The sequence below is a fragment of the Saccopteryx leptura genome, chromosome X (genome assembly GCF_036850995.1).
Source record: "Saccopteryx leptura isolate mSacLep1 chromosome X, mSacLep1_pri_phased_curated, whole genome shotgun sequence".
NCBI lineage: Eukaryota > Metazoa > Chordata > Mammalia > Chiroptera > Emballonuridae > Saccopteryx > Saccopteryx leptura.
In genome coordinates this window covers 111,890,707-111,907,404 of record NC_089516.1, presented here as the reverse complement: position 1 = coordinate 111,907,404, position 16,698 = coordinate 111,890,707, and the positions used below count along the sequence as shown (strand labels likewise).

General features: G+C 46.2%; 1 protein-coding gene across 4 annotated transcripts; it reads left to right on the top strand.

Annotated features, from left to right (window-relative positions):
* Position 1: 1 nt before the first annotated feature.
* LOC136386176 (pre-mRNA-splicing factor CWC22 homolog) lies at positions 2-16,317 on the top strand. 4 transcript variants are annotated; one of them, XR_010747902.1, is made up of 7 exons: positions 2-239; positions 619-831; positions 6,955-6,985; positions 8,524-8,594; positions 8,729-8,869; positions 14,223-14,388; positions 15,395-16,317. XR_010747902.1 is itself a non-coding variant. In XM_066357624.1 (7 exons), the coding sequence occupies exons 1-6, from the start codon at positions 29-31 to the stop codon at positions 14,109-14,111; spliced, it is 732 nt and encodes a 243-aa protein (XP_066213721.1). In that variant the 5' UTR covers positions 2-28; the 3' UTR covers positions 14,112-14,160; positions 15,395-16,317. The 4 variants fall into 4 exon arrangements, 2 of the variants coding, with proteins under 2 accessions (XP_066213721.1, XP_066213722.1); XM_066357624.1 differs by lacking the exon at positions 14,223-14,388 and adding an exon at positions 14,047-14,160; XM_066357625.1 differs by lacking the exon at positions 14,223-14,388.
* Positions 16,318-16,698: the final 381 nt, after the last annotated feature.

The window sequence follows — 16,698 nt, the reverse complement described above, 5'->3', positions numbered from 1 at the left end:
CGCCGGCTGCGTTGGGGGGTGGGGGAGAATGGGAGCGCTGCCGCGGGCTGCGTGTGTGTTTGCGTGTGCGCGCTCGCGCGCGCGGGAGGGGCGGTGGGAAGCGTCGCCTCTGGCTGCCTGGGGGCGTGGAACGCCGTCGCCGGCTGCGTGCGCGGGGGTTTGGGAAAACGCGGCTGCCGGCTGCGTGCGGTGGGGTGGGAGGAGCGCCGCCACCGGCTGCCTGCGCGGGGCGTGGGGGGGTAAGCGCGGCCGCCGGCAGCGTGCGGGGGGGGGGGGGGAGTGGGAGGAGCGCCGCCGCCGGCAGCGTGCGGGGGAGGGGGGAGTGGGAGGAGCGCCGCCGCCGGCAGCGTGCGGGGGGGGGGGGAGTGGGAGGAGCGCCGCCGCCCGCAGCGTGTGGGAGGGGGGGGGTGGGAGGAGCGCCGCCGCCGGCAGCGTGTGGGAGGGGGGTGGGGGTGGGAGGAGCGCCGCCGCCGGCAGCGTGCGGGAGGGGGGGTGGGAGGGGCGAGGCTGGCGGGGTCAGGCCGGTGGCTTCCAGGCAATGTCGCAGTTCTGGCAAGAGGTTGGGGCGCGGCAAGTCCGCGCATTCTCCGTGGGACACCACTCTCCCTGGCATTCCAGCTCTCGGTAGAGGGACCCGAATGGCCTCGGGCACCAGCTGGGTGACCTCCGCCGAAGTTCCTGAGACCTGCCTTACCGCTCCGGCTCAAAGTATCTTTCATGAGAGCGGGTCTTGGTGCCACAGCATCTCTGTTTCTGCCTCCTGGTTGCCTGTTGCGGTCTCTTCGGGAGCGACAAGCTATGGCCTGGCCTCCTGGACAAGGGCAGGTGGAGGTAGGTGAGAACGACGAGCCTTGCTCTGAGTAGTGCACCTACCTTCTGAGTCCGGTTCATCTGTCACTGCTCTTTGGACCATTGGTATTGCGCTTCCTTCTACCATCCTTGCACCCGTTTTCACTTTTTTCTTGAGTGTGTCCTAGACAACTCCTTATTCGCCCTTTTCCTCCCTTAATTCCCATTCATCCTTGGGTCCCTTCAGACAATGCCAGCTCTCCTTTCTACCTTTGGTTATAGCAGACATGCCAAGGCTTGTAGACCTATTTGTGAACAAGTTTTTTTTCAGTACACTTAGTGTAAAGGAGTTCTGTGAGTTATACATCACAGAATTCTCTTTACTATCACTTAGAGCTCAACCGTTGCTTGTTGAATGAACTTCGATAGGTTGGACATGGTAACGGGGTGTGGAAGTGGAAATTCTTTGTCGGAAGTTGGAAAGGATTGACGTTAAGGATTTAAATTAGAAAGTAGAAAAATCTTCCTCCAAGACACGATTGGATCAGTGTAGGCAAAGTGATGTGCTAACCTTGAGAAAGGTCTCATTAAGTGGTCTCTATCTTGACCTCGAGGAATGAGGAGAGGGTGAGATCAGTTTTCCTCTAACAAAAGTGAGTATTGGAGTGGGAAAATAGCTTGAGAAGAAGGAAAAGAATTATAATTATTGCTGTGTAAGTATTCATATATAATGTTTGAATGTGTCAGGTAGCATACTGAGTGTCTTGAATGTGTTAAAAATGAGAAGTTAAAAAACTTCCAGGCTTTGAGGGGTAGGTTCAAATTACAGCAGTTGGGCATGTCTTTTTGTTGTTGTTTTAGTTGATTGTTTTAGATAGGAAGGGAGAGAGAGAGAGAGACAAGAGAGAAACATCAATTTGTTGTTCCACTTATTCACTCCGTGATTTGATGATTCTTTTCTGTGCACTGGCCGGGATCAAACCTGCAGCCTCGGCATGCTGGAGTGATGCTCTTACTCACTGAGCTGCCAGGCAGGGACATGTCTTCATGGTTCTTTTTCCTTCCAGCAGTGAGAGGTAGTAAAGCAGAGTGAGAGGAGAATAGTCAGATTGACTGCCTGTATTTGAAGCCCTGCTTTGCCACTTAATACCTGTATGACGTTGGGTGTTGAGAGTTTCTAAGCTACTCCATGGTATTGTGGTCTCGGCATCCACTTTGTTCTGCCAGGTGGCTTTCAGCGACCTTAAATGGACCCTATCCCCCTCATCCAAACACATGTCCTAGATAGCAACCTGCAGAAGCACAAGTAAATGTAAGTTCCTGATAGGATTTTCTCAGCAGCCCTTGTGATCAACTGTCTCCCCTGCCTCCCAGCACCTCTATACTGTATGAACCCTATATAAGACCCTCGGAGGCTTAGCAAAACCTCCCTCTTTAGGTTTAAACTGACTTATCTGGTCCTGGCCTGGGAACCACAAAGCACTCCACCCACAGACTCTAATTGTTTTGACCTTCCTATGGACCCTGCAGGCATACTGTGTACTTCTACCAGACCTGTGAGGAACGAAGTGTTCAGTTACTCGTGTGGTCCGCTGTTGAACTTGGGCTCACCATCCACTTAAATGTTAATTTAACAAAGGCAAAACATTAGGTAAGATCCTTAATCTCTCAGGTTCATTTCTTCACATGTAAAAAGGGCTTAAAAATAGTGCTGACATTTTGAATGTTGTTTTAATGACTTAGTACCCGGAACATGTACGTTCCATGATAGCTACTTGGGTTTCATGCCTGGGAGCAGAAACAATAAAAGCAGCCCTTAGTTACAGTGCGGACCTACCTCTCCAGGTTAAATGTTTCAGAAATGTGCTCCCAGTCTGTCAATCAAAAACAAAACAGTTTCTTATTTAGAATTTTAACCGAAAGATTGATGAGTTTGCATTTGTGCATGTAGAAGATAAGTAATTTATCTTAACGAGAAAACACGAGAATGAAAACATGAGAATTCTCGTGATCCGTCTGCAGTGTGTTAGGAGTACAGATGGAACCAGTTAGCGGGGATCGCTGTAATGGTCTCCTGCTCACCCTGTTGGTGAGGAACGGATGGTCTCACTCAGGTTATACTGTTGCTGAACACAGCACACCTGACACTGAACAAATGAAAGCCCCAGGCCGCAGGGTCCTAAGACCGACTTCCCGGGATAATCTGGAACTGTACCTAGTCTCAGATAAGAAGGCTTGTTTGTCTAGAGACCTCAGCAGAGTGGGGAGGGGAATTTGCAGTTAGGCCATTGGAGGCCCAGTAGGTTTCCCCATGTCTAGGCAGCACATAATGTTGGGCCTTAACTTTATGCTTCATGCCTTAAGAACTGTGCGTCTTCACTCTCCGTTAGCCCCTATACTCATATGAACAACTGTTATTTGTTTACTTTTACTTTCTGTAATTTTTTAATTGATTTTTAGAGAGAGGATGGGAAAGAAAGACAGAAACCTCGGTCTGTTCCTGTATGTGCTCTGACTGGGGAAAACTGGCAGCAGAAAAAAGCTCTCCATCTGACTATCCCCTCCCTCTTCCTCCTCCCCTTTTTGCTGGCTACTTGTTTATTTTCCACTTGGTGCAAGCCATACAGTTAGGGGGGTCAGGAAGGCTCACATGTGCCTTAAATAGTAAAGAGCCAAGTTCTCAAGTCTTTTTTTTTTTTTTTTTTTTTGTATTTTTCTGAAGCTGGAAACGGGGAGAGACAGTCAGACAGACTCCCGCATGCGCCCGACCGGGATCCACCCGGCACGCCCACCAGGGGCGATGCTCTGCCCCTCCGGGGCGTCGCTCTACCCGACCAGAGCCACTCTAGCGCCTGGGGCAGAGGCCAAGGAGCCATCCCCAGCGCCCGGGCCATCCTTGCTCCAATGGAGCCTTGGCTGCGGGAGGGGAAGAGAGAGACAGAGAGGAAGGAGGGGGTGGGGGTGGAGAAGCAAATGGGCGCTTCTCCTATGTGCCCTGGCCGGGAATCAAACCCGGGTCCCCCGCACGCCAGGCCGACACTCTACCGCTGAGCCAACCGGCCAGGGCCTCTCAAGTCTTTTTTGATGTTTTTCTGTTTTGATATAAAAGATCCCAACTGAGCCCTGGCCAGTTGGCTCAGTGGTAGAGCGTTGGCCTGGCGTGCGGAAGTCCCGGGTTCGATTCCCGGCCAGGGCACACAGGAGAGGCGCCCATCTGCTTCTCCACCCCTCCCCTCCTCCTTCCTCTCTGTCTCTCTCTTCCCCTCCCGCAGCCAAGGCTCCATTGGAGCAAAGTTTGCCCCGGCACTGAGGATGACTCTGTGGCCTCTGCCTCAGGCGCTAGAATGGCTCTGGTTGCAACAGAGCGACACCCCAAGATGGGCAGAGCATCACCCCCTGGTGGCATGCCGGGTGGATCCCTGTCAGGTGCACGCGGGAGTCTGTCTGACTGCCTCCCAGTTTCCAGCTACGGAAAAATACAAAAAAAAAAAAAAAAAGATCCGAACTGTTTCTGCTAGCTGCAGTCTGCCTAGTCTGGGGGCTGGAGTGAAGAGGGAGGAAGTGAGTCAGAGAGGAGGGGAGAGGGGCGGGGCTCAGAAGAGCCCTGAGCCAGATCACAGGTGATTGTGCTGCTGGAGGCTTGGTGAGATTCTGAGTGCTTTGGGGACTCCAACACTGGCCGTGAACTAGACTCTAGTTCAGGGGTCCCCAAACTTTTTACACAGGGGGCCAGTTCACTGTCCCTCAGACCGTTGGAGGGCCGGACTATAAAAAAAAAACTATGAACAAATCCCCATGCAGATTGCACATATCTTATTTTAAAGTAAAAAACCAAAACGGGAACAAATACAATATTTAAAATAAAGAACAAGTAAATTTAAATCAACAAACTGACCAGTATTTCAATGGGAACTATGCTTCTCTCACTGACTACCAATGAAAGAGGTGCCCCTTCCGGAAGTGCGATGGGGGCCGGATAAAGGTCCTCAGGGGGCCGCATATGGCCCGCGGGCCGTAGTTTGGGGACCCCTGCTCTAGTTACTAGAGGGTAGACGTCCCAAAATAGAAGCTCATGCACCAGTGAACCCAGTCTGCCTGGGAGAGACCAGGACGATGGGGCACCACTTCCCCAGGGGACTGGCACCTCCATGGGGGGCTGTTAACTGGAAGGGAAACCCACGCAGCTCAAGGGGTAGCCCCGGGTGGCCGTGAGTGAGCCGCTGGAGGGGATGGCTGTCCTGCTCTTGCTGTGGGCGGGTAGGAACTTCAGTGGTGACCGCTGTGGGCCTCCACTCCACAGGCACAGTCACAGGTGGCAGGGACCAGGACAGCAGGCAAAAGAGCCCATTTGCAGAGCAGACTGAGAGGCCGCTCCACCACTGCTGTGAGGAGATTGCCTGCTTCTTGAAGTAGGAGACACTCTGAGTTCCAACTGTGCGTAGTTGTACCTTTTGCCATGAATAAAGAAGTAAAAAATAATTTATTCAAACTGTGAAACCAAATATATTTGTTTTGTAAAGATTTAAAAAAAAAACCAAAGACATAAACAGCTAGACTTTGGGGAATTGAGCCCCTGTTAGTTGTGTTTATTTTCAGTTTATTAGTAACCACAGCTTGACCAGGCGGTGGTGCAGTAGATAGAGCATCAGACTGGGACACGGAGGACCCAGTTTCGAAACCCCAAGTTCGCCGGTTTGAGCACAGGCTTATCTGCCTTGAGCCATGGGCTCACCAGCTTGAGTGAGGGGTCACTGGCTTGAGCGTGGAATCATAGACATGACCCCATGGTCGCTGGCTTGAAGCCCAAGGTCACTGGTTTGAAGCCCAAGGTCACTGGCTTGAGCCCAAGGTCACTGGCTTGAGCAAGGGGTCACTTGCTCTGCTGTAGCCCCCCAGTCAAGGCACATATGAGAAAGCAATCAATGAACAACTAAGGTGCCACAACGAACAATTGATGCTTCTCGTCTCTCTCGTTTCCTGTCTGTCCCTGTCTGTTCTTCTCTCTGTCTCTGTCACACACAAAAAAATTAGTAACCACAAAGATTAAATCAAACAATGATATACAAAGAAATTAAAGGAAGAACAGAGAAAAGAACCCCTGAATTTCATACACTTCAGTTTTTGTCCTGTGGAACTTTTCAGAGCTCTGCTTATTTTTACTACTTTTAGTGCTTTCTTTTTAAAAACTGTCTTTACTCTGGGTTTCTGAAAACTAAAGTTTTAACCAAACTGAAACAGACTTCTTTTTTTCCTTTATAAATGTGTATAAGCAAATGAAGTTTTTCCCCATGTAAAACTGTTTCTGTCACATTGCAGAAGGTGACGAGAGCAGTTGGGAGCTATGGCATGTGTGCGGCAGAGAGGCGCACCTGACAGGCTCCCAGGCCGCCTTCCTGGCCCAGCCTCTCAGACTGTCTGCAGTCTGATGTCGGATGCCATTTGACATCAGAACATCAAATCCTAAATGTTGAGTTTACATTAATACCAAGTTTTATTAATTTAAGGTTTAAAATGTGAAAGGATACGGATACTTGGACAACTGGACCTATTGAATTTAATGCACACACACACACACACACACACACACGAATGGGTAGAACAAAATTCACCCGTTGAATTATTGACATGCCTATATATTCTGGGAGATTAAGTGAACGTGTATTGGAGATTTGGGAGCTACTGAAGTATGAGGACTTTCTCCAAAGAATCCTTGTTATAGACTGAATTGTAACACCTCCCAGATTCATATGTTGAAACCTAGCCCTCAAAGTGACTGTTTTTGTTAATAGGGCCTTTAATGAAATAATTAAGGTGAAATGATAGCATAAGGATGGGGCCCTAATTCAACAGGACGGGTATCTTTATTTAAAAAAAAAGAAGACATCAGAGATAGATCTCTCTCTCTTTCACTCTGTCTCTCTCTATCCCTCCCTTCCCCGCGCCTCCCTCTCCCTCCCTCTCTCCCTCTACCCCCACTTCCACCAGGTGTGCACAGAAGAAAGACCACAGGAGGACAGGGAGAAGGCAAGAGTTTACCAGCCAGGAAGAGAAGTCTCACCAGAAACCAACCTTGATGACACTTGAATCTTCACCTTATAGCTTTCAGAACAGTGAGAATAATTTCTGTTGTTTAACCACCCCGTGTGTGTTATTTTGTTTTGGCAGACCTAGCTGACCAATACAATCCTGAACCGGAGTAAGTTGTTAAAAAAACTTATTTTTTTAATGTTATAACATTCGTTAAATTCAGAATCTATTGTTAATTTTTTATTAAGTGAAGAGCTTTAAGTGCATCTCACATTTTTCTTCTTTCCTTTGATTTATCCTCTTAAACCCCTTAATTCAAAAACATGAAATGTACCTAAGTATTAGAACATGTTGCCAGTGGATTTTACCGTGTAATGGTTCTCTTTAAATTATTATTCATGGGGTGCCAATTTCTTATTCATAGAAAGGTTTGGTGTTAAAACAAATAATGCATTTAAATTATTTTGAATTATTTTTTTCTTAACTAACCCAGTGGCAGACTGCATGCCAGATTTTAGCACTGCAAAGGGATTTTTGAAATGAATGTACCAGTATGGTTTTGTTAGTTATTTTTCCTATATCTAATACTATCTGAAGGCTCCATGTTTCCTTTTACTTATTTTCTCTTTGGTGCTATTCATAAGTTGCTGTGTGTACTTTGGGTTGAGTTGAGACAAGGTGTTTCACAAGTAAACTTTGTGATCTGGGACGGGTGGTAAAGCATTACTGTCAGAAACTTCTTGCAGATATCCTTATAACAACCTGAAACAGAGTTAGAGTTGGAAGGAACCCTAAAACTAATTTCCTATGTGATGCCTAATTTATTCCAAATGTGATCTCCAGAGGAAAAATTGATATGATATGAAAATTCCACTTTTAAATTGTTGTAGAATTTTAATTACTCTTTCAGATTCTCTACAACAGAACGAAATGTGTTTATACTGTAGTGTGGGAGGTTTTTCATGCTCTGGGGAGACAGAAGAGTTGCCACCCTGCCATGTGTCCTTTACACACATAGAATGAAATTATGACGTCTTCCCTCAGCTTTCTTAGCTCCACTTTCTGTCATCTTTCCTTAGAGCTCCCCTTTCCTTACTTTTGCCCCCTGGTTTCTTCTGAAAATATAAATTTTACATGCTGCTTTCCGTTTGTGTCACACTTTGTACACTCTAAGCAGGGGTCCCCAAACTTTTTACACAGGGGGCCATTCCACTGTCCCTCAGACCTTTGGAGGGCCGCCACATACAGTGCTCCTCTCACTGACCACCAATGAAAGAGGTGCCCCTTCCGGAAGTGCGGCGAGGGGGCCGGATAAATGGCCTCAGGGGGCTGCATGCGGTCTGTGGGTCGTAGTTTGGGGATGCCTGGACTTGATGAATAAATTATAGCAATCCAGACCATAGAATTATATGATGCTATAAAAAATAGCACTGTATGTGGCGGCCCTCCAATGGTCTGAGGGACACTGAACTGGACCCCTGTGTAAAAAGTTTGGGGACTCCTGCCTAAAGCATTATGCAAGGTAAAGGATTAGTATACTATTATGAAGGTGGAAGTCTGTTGAACTGTACTATTACAAAATTATCCCATTATTTGCTTTTACTGGTTCTTGGACAATCAGTGCTGTTATGGAAAATTTTTAATTCTACATTTTTATATTTTGTGATTCACATTTCTGATTCTTACAACCATGTTCTTTAAATTCAGCTCTGATGAACATACACCAGTAGAGGATGAAGAGCCAAAGAAGAGCACCACTTCAGCTTCCACCTCAGAAGGTATATTTTAAATATAGAGCTTTTTTTTTTTTTCAAATTTTCGATCATATATTCCTTTTCAGTATTTCAAATACAATAAAAGCGATACTAAGAAATACTTGTTTAGACCTTAGTTTTTATTTTATTTTATGTAGAGGAAAAAAAGAAGAAGAAAAAGTCCAGTCATTCAAAAGAAAGGTCCAAGAAAAGGAGAAAGAAAAAATCATCTAAAAGAAAACACAAGAAGTATTCTGACGACAGTGACAGTGACTCTGATTCTGAAACAGACTCCAGTGGTAAGAAAGTCAACGTCATTCCGCAAGCCTCTCTTTAAAACTACTTTTACTTCTGAAAGTGTATTTCAGAAGTAGGTTCTTAGAAGCAGTAATAGTCGAGAGACTTTGTGCCGGGCACCCTTCAGAGTGCTTGCTATTTAATGCGCTGCGTCCCTGCAGGACACTTCTTAGCGGTGGGGAAAGGGAGGCGCAGAGCAGCATACAGTGCCACCCTCACGGTCGCACACTGGGGACTCACCCGAAGCAGTGTGACTCTGGATTGGTTGTGTGTAGTTAGCTGTACGGGGCGTGTGAGCCGAGTCGGGCTCGGGCTGTGAGGAGTGTGTTGCAGCGAAGCCTTACAGGGCCGCCTGGGCTCTTTGGTGCAGTTCTCACACCCACTGAGCACCTTTGTGCAGTTTTCAAAAAGGCACAGCCAAGGACCCCCTCCGGCGGGCAGCTGATTGAAGGGAGACACCCCGTGGGGGGCGCATCACAAGAAGGCACCGTGTGTGTGCCTGGTCCTGGCTGATGACTGGCAGAGGCTGCCTCCTCTGTCACATCCACAAGGGTGCCCTTCCTCTCGTGTCACCTGGGTTTCCTGGCCCGTTGTCACTTTTCTTCCTCATTGCTGGAAGACGGAACTTTTTAAACACAAATCTGGGCATGTCAGTCCCCTACTCAAGCTCCTTCAACAGTTCCACAGCCTTCAGGGTCGAGTTGAGACCCTGACTGATCCGGTCTGATCACATCACCCTGTCATGCGCTCTCACTTTCTCTCGTAGCATCCTCTGTAGCCTGAGAGCTACTTTCTGTCTCCTCAACAGTCCCTGTTCGTTCTCTCGATTTTGTTTCTCGATACAGAGTGTCCGTCCGTCTGTCTGCCTGCAATGCCAGTCTCTCCCTGCATCTGCCTGGCTTACTCATTTCAACAATGGGCATGCATAACTTCTGTCGTAAAACTGTTCTGAATGAGAACTAGCCTGAGTCACCTTGCCTGCTCGGCCAGGCCTCAGCAGCCTCTCCCGCTCAGCCTGGTTCTGAGACTGTAGGCCCAGCACGCCCGGCTTCTCCCTGTCACTCGGGTTCTGTTTCTCTCTGTACCTCTGTGTCCTCCGTTAGACGGGGCTCCTGGGCAGCACCCTCAGACACGCACAGGGGTTCCCTCTTTCCTCCTGCAAATACCCAAACGTTCAGAAGAATAAGGAGAACAGTACCATGCCGTATACATATCGCCGAGATTTTAACGACTGCTAGTATTTTGACATATTTCTTTCAAATGTGGCTTTTCTGCTGAGGTATTTAAAGTAAGTTAGGAAAACATATAACACTTTCATGCTAAATATTTATGTCAGCAACTCTTTAAAAAAGGACATTTGCCTGCTTATCCACAATATCATTATCTCACCCAATAAAGAAATAATAATTTTCTGTATCATCTAATACCTAGTGTAACATTTTTATTGAATTTTTTGGAGTGACATTGATAAAATGATTCAGGATTCAGATGTACAGTTCTATAGTGCACCATCTCTATATTGTACTGTGTGTCTACCGCCCCAGTCCAGTCTCCTTCCGTCATCCTGTACCCCTCCTGTGGCCTGTTCTGCCTCCCCTGCTCCCCCATTTCCTGCTGCTCATCACCATGATGTGTATGTCAAAAAAATATTTGTGCTTGGCATGGCCGGTTGGCTCAGTGGTAGAGCGTCAGCCTGGCGTGCGGGGGACCCGGGTTTGATTCCCGGCCAGGGCACATAGGAGAAGAGCCCATCTGCTTCTCCACCCCCCCTCCTTCTTCTCTGTCTCTCTCTTCCCCTCCCGCAGCCAAGGCTCCATTGGAGCAAAGATGGCCTGGGCGCTGGGGATGGCTCCTTGGCCTCTGCCCCAGGCGCTAGAGCGGCTCTGGTCGCGGCAGAGCGACGCCCCGGAGGGGCAGAGCATCGCCCCCTTGTGGGCAGAGCTTCACCCCTGGTGGGCGTGCCGGGTGGATCCCGGTAGGGCACGTGCGGGAGTCTGTCTGACTGTCTCTCCCCGTTTCCAGCTTCAGATTAGAAAAAAAAAAATTTGTGCTTAATTCCTTTACCTTTTTCATCCAGCCCAGCAGCTCCAGTCCCCTACCTGTCAGTCTTTTTCTATTAGTTTGTTTTTATTTTTTTTGTTAGTTCACTTTTTCATTAGATTCCACATATAAGTGAGGTCACATAATACTTGTCTTTCTCTGACTGGCTTATTTCACTTAGCATAATGCTCTCCAGGTCCATCCAGGCTATTGCAAAGGGTAAGATTTCTTTCTTTTTTACGTCTGAGTACTATTCCGTTGTGTAAATCTATCACAGCTTTTTTATCCATTCATCTGCTGATGGGCACTTGTGCTGCTTCCAGATCTTGGCTATTGTAAATAATGCTACAACAAACATAAGGGGCATATATTCTTTCTGATCAGTATTTTAGGTTTCCTTGAATATATTCCCAGAAGTGGAATCACTGCATCGTAAGGCAGTTCTATTTTCCACAGTGGCTGCACCAGTCTGCATTCCCACCAGCAGTGCAGGAGGGTTCCCTTTTCTCCACATCCTCGCCAGCACATGTTGTTTGTTGATTTATTGATAATAGTCATTCTGACAGGTGTGAGGTGGTATGTCATTGTGGCTTTAATTTGCATTTCTCTGATGCCCATTTTTCAATTGGATTGTTTGTTTTCTTAATGTTGAGTTGTATAAGTTCTTTATAAATTTGGAATGTTAACCCTTTATCAAATGTTATGGTTGACAAATGTGTCCCGCCATTCAGTGGGTTGTTGTTTCATTTTGTTGAACGTTTCCTTTGCTGTGTAAAAACTTTTTAGTTTGATGTAGTCCCATTTTTCATTTTTAAAATTTTTATTTATTGATTTTAGTGAGAGAGGATGAGAGAGAGAGAGAGAGAGAGAGAGAGAGAGAGAGAGAGAGAGAGAGACAGGAAAATAGATCTGTTTCTGTATGTGCCCAGACCGGGTATCGAACCAGCAACCTCTGTGCTTTGGAATGATGCTGTAACCAACCGAGGTATCCAGCCAGGGCTAGTCCCATTTATTTATTTCTTTTTCCTGAGGAGATATATCAGAAAAGATATTGCTAAGGGAAATGACTGACATTTTACTGCCTATATTTTCTTCTAGGATTTTTATGGTTTAGAGTCAAATATTTAAGTCTTGAATCCATTTTGAGTTTCGTCTTGTGTATGGTGTAAGAAGGTGGTTTAGTTTAAACTTTTCTTGCATGTATCTGCCCAATTTTTCCAAAACCATTTATTGGTTAGACTGTCTTTACCCTGTTGTATGTCCTGCCTCCTTTGTCAAATATTAACCATACAGGCATGGGCTTATTTTTGTGCTCTCTTTTTCTGTTCCGTTAATCTATTTTTATTCTGTTTTTCTACTTTCTGGAGGGGAGATAGTGAGACAGACTCCTGCATGTGTCCCAACTGTAATCCACTTGGCAACCCCCATCTGGGGCCAATGATCGCAACCAAGCTATTTTTAGCATCTTAGACAGAGACTCCACTGAGCCGTCCTTAGTGCCTTGGCCAATATACTTCAACCAATCAAGCCACTGGCTGAAGGAAGGGGAGAGAGAGAGGGAGAGGGACAGAGAGAGAGGAAGGGAAGAAAGGAAGAGGTGGAGAAGCAGATGGTCACTTCTCCTGTGTGCCCTGACAGCGAATTGAACCCAGAACATCCACACACTGTGCTGACACTCTACCACTGAGCCATCCAGCCAGGGCCTATTCCATCTATCTATATATCTGTTTTTATGCCAGTACCATGCTATTTTGGTTACTGTGGCCTTAATAGTATAGTTGATACCAGGTAGCATGATTCCTCTCACTTTGTTCTTTCTCAAGATTGCTGTGGCTATATGAGAATGGGGTCTTTTGTGGGTCCATATAAATTTTTGGAATGTTTGTTCTAGTTCTGTGAAATATGCCATTGGTATTTTGATAGGAATTGCATTGACTCTATAGATTGCTTTGGGTAGAGTGGGCATTTTAATGATGTTAATTTTTCTTGTCCATGAACATGATATATGCTTCCACTTACTTGTATCTTCTTCAGTTTCTTTCTTCAGTGTCTTATAATTTTCTGAGTACAGGTGTTTTATTTCTTTGGTTAAATTTATTCCTAGATATTTCTTTTAAGTAATTGTGAATGATACTGTTTCCTTAGTTTTTCTTTCTGATAGTTCATTATTAGTGTATAAAAATATAAATGATTTCTGGATATTTATTTTGTATCCTGCAACTTTACTGAATTTTTTTTATCAGTTCTAGTTGTTTATTGTTGGAATTTTAGGGTTCTCTATATATAGTATGTCATCTGAAAATAATGACATTTTTACTTCTTCCTTTCCAACTTAGAGGCCTCTTATTTATTCTTCTCGTCTGACTGTTGTGGCTACAACTTGCAGTACTAGTTGAATAAGAGCAGCCAAAGTGGACATTTCTGTCTCGTTCCCGATCTTAAGGAAAACGCTTGTCGTTTTTGCCCATTGAGTATGATGTTGGCTGTGGGTTTGTCATAGATGGCCTTTATCATGTTGAGGTAGGTTCCCTGTGTTCCCACTTTGCTGAGAGTTTTTGTCATAAATAGGATGGGGGCTGGATTTTAGCAAATGCTTTTGCTGCATCTATTGATATGACCATGTGACTTTTTTTCTCCTCACTTTGTTTATATGGGGTATCATGTTTATTGATTTGCAAATATTGTACCAACCTTGCATCCCCAGAATAAATCCCACTTGACCATGGTGTGTGATCTTTTTCATATATTGCTGGATCCTTTTTGCCAATATTTTGTTGAGGATTTTAGCAGCTATGTTCATTAGGGATATTGTTCTGGAGATTTCTTTCTTTGTAGTGTCTTCTTCTGGTTTTGGAATTAGGATAATGCTGGCCTCATAAAATGAGTTTAGAAGCCTTCTGTCCTCTCGAGTTTTTTTGGAATAGGCTGAGAAGAGTAGGTGGCAGTTCTTTTTAGCATGTTGTACCTAGTGTGACTTCTAAGTTCTTTGTTCCCAGTGCACAGCGTAGTTCCTAACATAAGTGTTTGAACGAATCAGTTTCTCTGTAACAACAAACGGGACAACAAAAACATATTTTTTTCTGCTCAAAAGTATTTAGAGGTAACTTTTTTTTCAATTATAATGTGTTTTAATTTGCAGATCAAGATAGAAAAAGGAAAAATTTTAAAAGCCAAGAAAAGAAGGAAAAGAAGAAATCCAGATAGCCAGGGTCTTTTTCTTTGATTATTATTATGGGAGAGGTCACATACACGGGTAGGTAAATGTAGGTTAGTAGTTGTATGTATGCGAAACAGTGCGTTCTTCTTTTCTTTTAGATTTTATTTATTGATTTTAGAGAGAGGAGAGAGAGAAAGGAAGGGGAGAGGAGCAGGAAGCAATTTGTAGTTGTTTCTCATATGTGCCTTGACCGGGCAAGCCTGGAGTTTCCAACTGGCGACCTCAACATTCCAGGTTGACACTTGATCCACTGCGCCACCACAGGTCAGCCTGTTTATTGTTGTATTATTATTTATTTATTAATCATATTATTATTAGTAGTAGTATATTGTTATTGCTATTATTTTGTAGTCTTACTTATGATAGACCTTTTAGGTAATGATGGCTGATAATTCAACCTGCCTTTGCCCAGCCCTATATAAAAAAGTACAGAGTAGTGTAATGATCTCCCGTGTACATGTCAGCGTTCTTGAAAAATTATCAACTTGCATGAAGTTGCCACTGCCCCCCAATTAATATTGAAAGAAATGTCCGCTATCGTTTAATTTAAAACAATTCCAAATGTTTCTCTAAAAGATAGACATTCTTTCTTTTTAAACATAACCACAATACCATTACAGTGCCTTAAAAATTTAACAGTAATTCCTGGCCCTGGCCAGTTGGCTCAGTGGTAGAGCATTGGCCTGGTGTGTGGATATCCCAGGTTCAATTCTCGGTCAGGGCACACAGGAGGAGCATCCATCTCTCTCCCTCCCTCCTCCCTCCCCCTCTCCCTCTCCCTCCTCCCTCTCCCTCCCTCCCTCTCTCCCTCTCCCCCTTTTCCCCTCTCTCCCTCTCTTCCCCTCCCTCTCTCCCTCTCCCCCTTTTCCCCTCTCTCCCTCTCTCCCTCTCTCCCCCTCTCCCCCTCTCCCCCTCTCCCTCTCCCTCTCTCCCTCTCTCCCCTTCTCCCCCTCCCTCTCTCCCTCTCTTCCTCTCTCCCTCTCCTCCTCTCCTCCTCCTCTTCCTCCTCCTCCTCCTCTTCCTCCCATCCTGCAACCAGAGCAGGATTGAAGCTAGTTGGCCCAGAGTGCTGAGGATGGCTCCACTTTCAATGGCGCAGGGGCTCAGCTGGGCAGAGCATTGTCCCATAGGGGGCTTGCCAGGTAGATCCCAGTCGGGGTACATGCGGGAGTCTGTCTCTGTCTCCCTTCCTCTCATTAAATAGAAAAAAATTTTAACAGTAATTTCTTAATTCTTAACACACTCCATTTTTGATTTTGTTGTCTTCTAGGCTGGCACTTTCACTTGATAGAGACAACATGAAGAAAACCAACGTCTGACTCCTTCTTTTTAATCATCTGTTAGTTTGGAATATTAATCAGGGGGTGTTGGATAAATGAGTTTGTAAAATTTGTATTTTTTGGGTTTGCTCAGTTTTATGGTTAAAAAAATGGCGCTGGGCCCTGGCTGGTTGGCTCAGCGGTAGAGCGTCGGCCTAGCGTGCGGAGGACCCAGGTTCGATTCCCGGCCAGGGCACACAGGAGAAGCGCCCATTTGCTTCTCCACCCCTCCGCTGCGCTTTCCTCTCTGTCTCTCTCTTCCCCTCCCGCAGCCAAGGCTCCATTGGAGCAAAGATGGCCCGGGCGCTGGGGATGGCTCTGTGGCCTCTGCCTCAGGTGCTAGAGTGGCTCTGGTCGCAACATGGCGATGTCCAGGATGGGCAGAGCATCGCCCCATGCTGGGCGTGCCGAGTGGATCCCGGTCGGGCGCATGCGGGAGTCTGTCTGACTGTCTCTCCCTGTTTCCAGCTTCAGAAAAATGGGAAAAAAAATGGCGCTGGGCAGCCACCTGTGTGGTTGCTGTCAGAGCAAGGCAGTTGATTGCAAATTGCTGATTGCATTCCTACTTGGGAGGGGCCATTGTTTTGCTAATGTTTGCTGGAGGAGGGGTCTTTGTGGGCCCCTGTAGTTTTTTGCAGGGAGAGCAGAGAGAATCCAGAGTGCTGAGGAAGAAACCAGTTTTGCAAAGAGAGAGGTGTCCAGATGGGGAACCAGAGTTGAGGGGCTTTGCCAGCCTCGCTGAGACTGGTGGGGGCCTTCGATTCTAGGAGGAATGGGAGAAGAGTCTTCTGGTTGTAGAACCAGAGAAAAGTGTTTTTCCCGTGTGTTTGCTCGTCAGCCGGTGCGAGACTTTAATAAATAAAATGGCCCACCATTTATTGGCTCCACTGTTTCTTTATCGTCCGCCAAATCTGAAGTGAACCTGCATGGCCATGACAGTGGCAGCCCCTGGCTTTACAGGGGACCGTCTTCTTCCTCTTGCTTCCAGCAGCACTAAATCAAAGGTTCCCTTTTAGTGTAATCATCAAGAACCAGGGTCCTCTCAAGGATGTTGAATGAGATGAATACACATGTGAGGTGTCATCCTCACTTCTGAGCTGGGAAGGCACAACAGTATGGCTCCTGTGGTGGGGGAGGGGAGGAAAAGAAGAAGAGCCTGTTTCTGGCCTTGAAGGAGTCTCTTGTGTTTCTTTTGAAGCAGAAGCACCTTTGGGCTGGAGTGGTTTCTGTTCCCCTACATTCTTCACAAAAATGG

Coding starts and splice junctions, on each gene's coding strand:
- LOC136386176 (XM_066357624.1), top strand. CDS start 29: ATGGGAGCGCTGCCGCGGGCTGCGTGTGTGTTTGCGTGTGCGCGCTCG. Junction 6,986..8,523: donor CAATACAATCCTGAACCGGA/GTAAGTTGTTAA, acceptor CTTTAAATTCAG/CTCTGATGAACATACACCAG. Junction 8,870..14,046: donor TTCTGAAACAGACTCCAGTG/GTAAGAAAGTCA, acceptor TTTAATTTGCAG/ATCAAGATAGAAAAAGGAAA.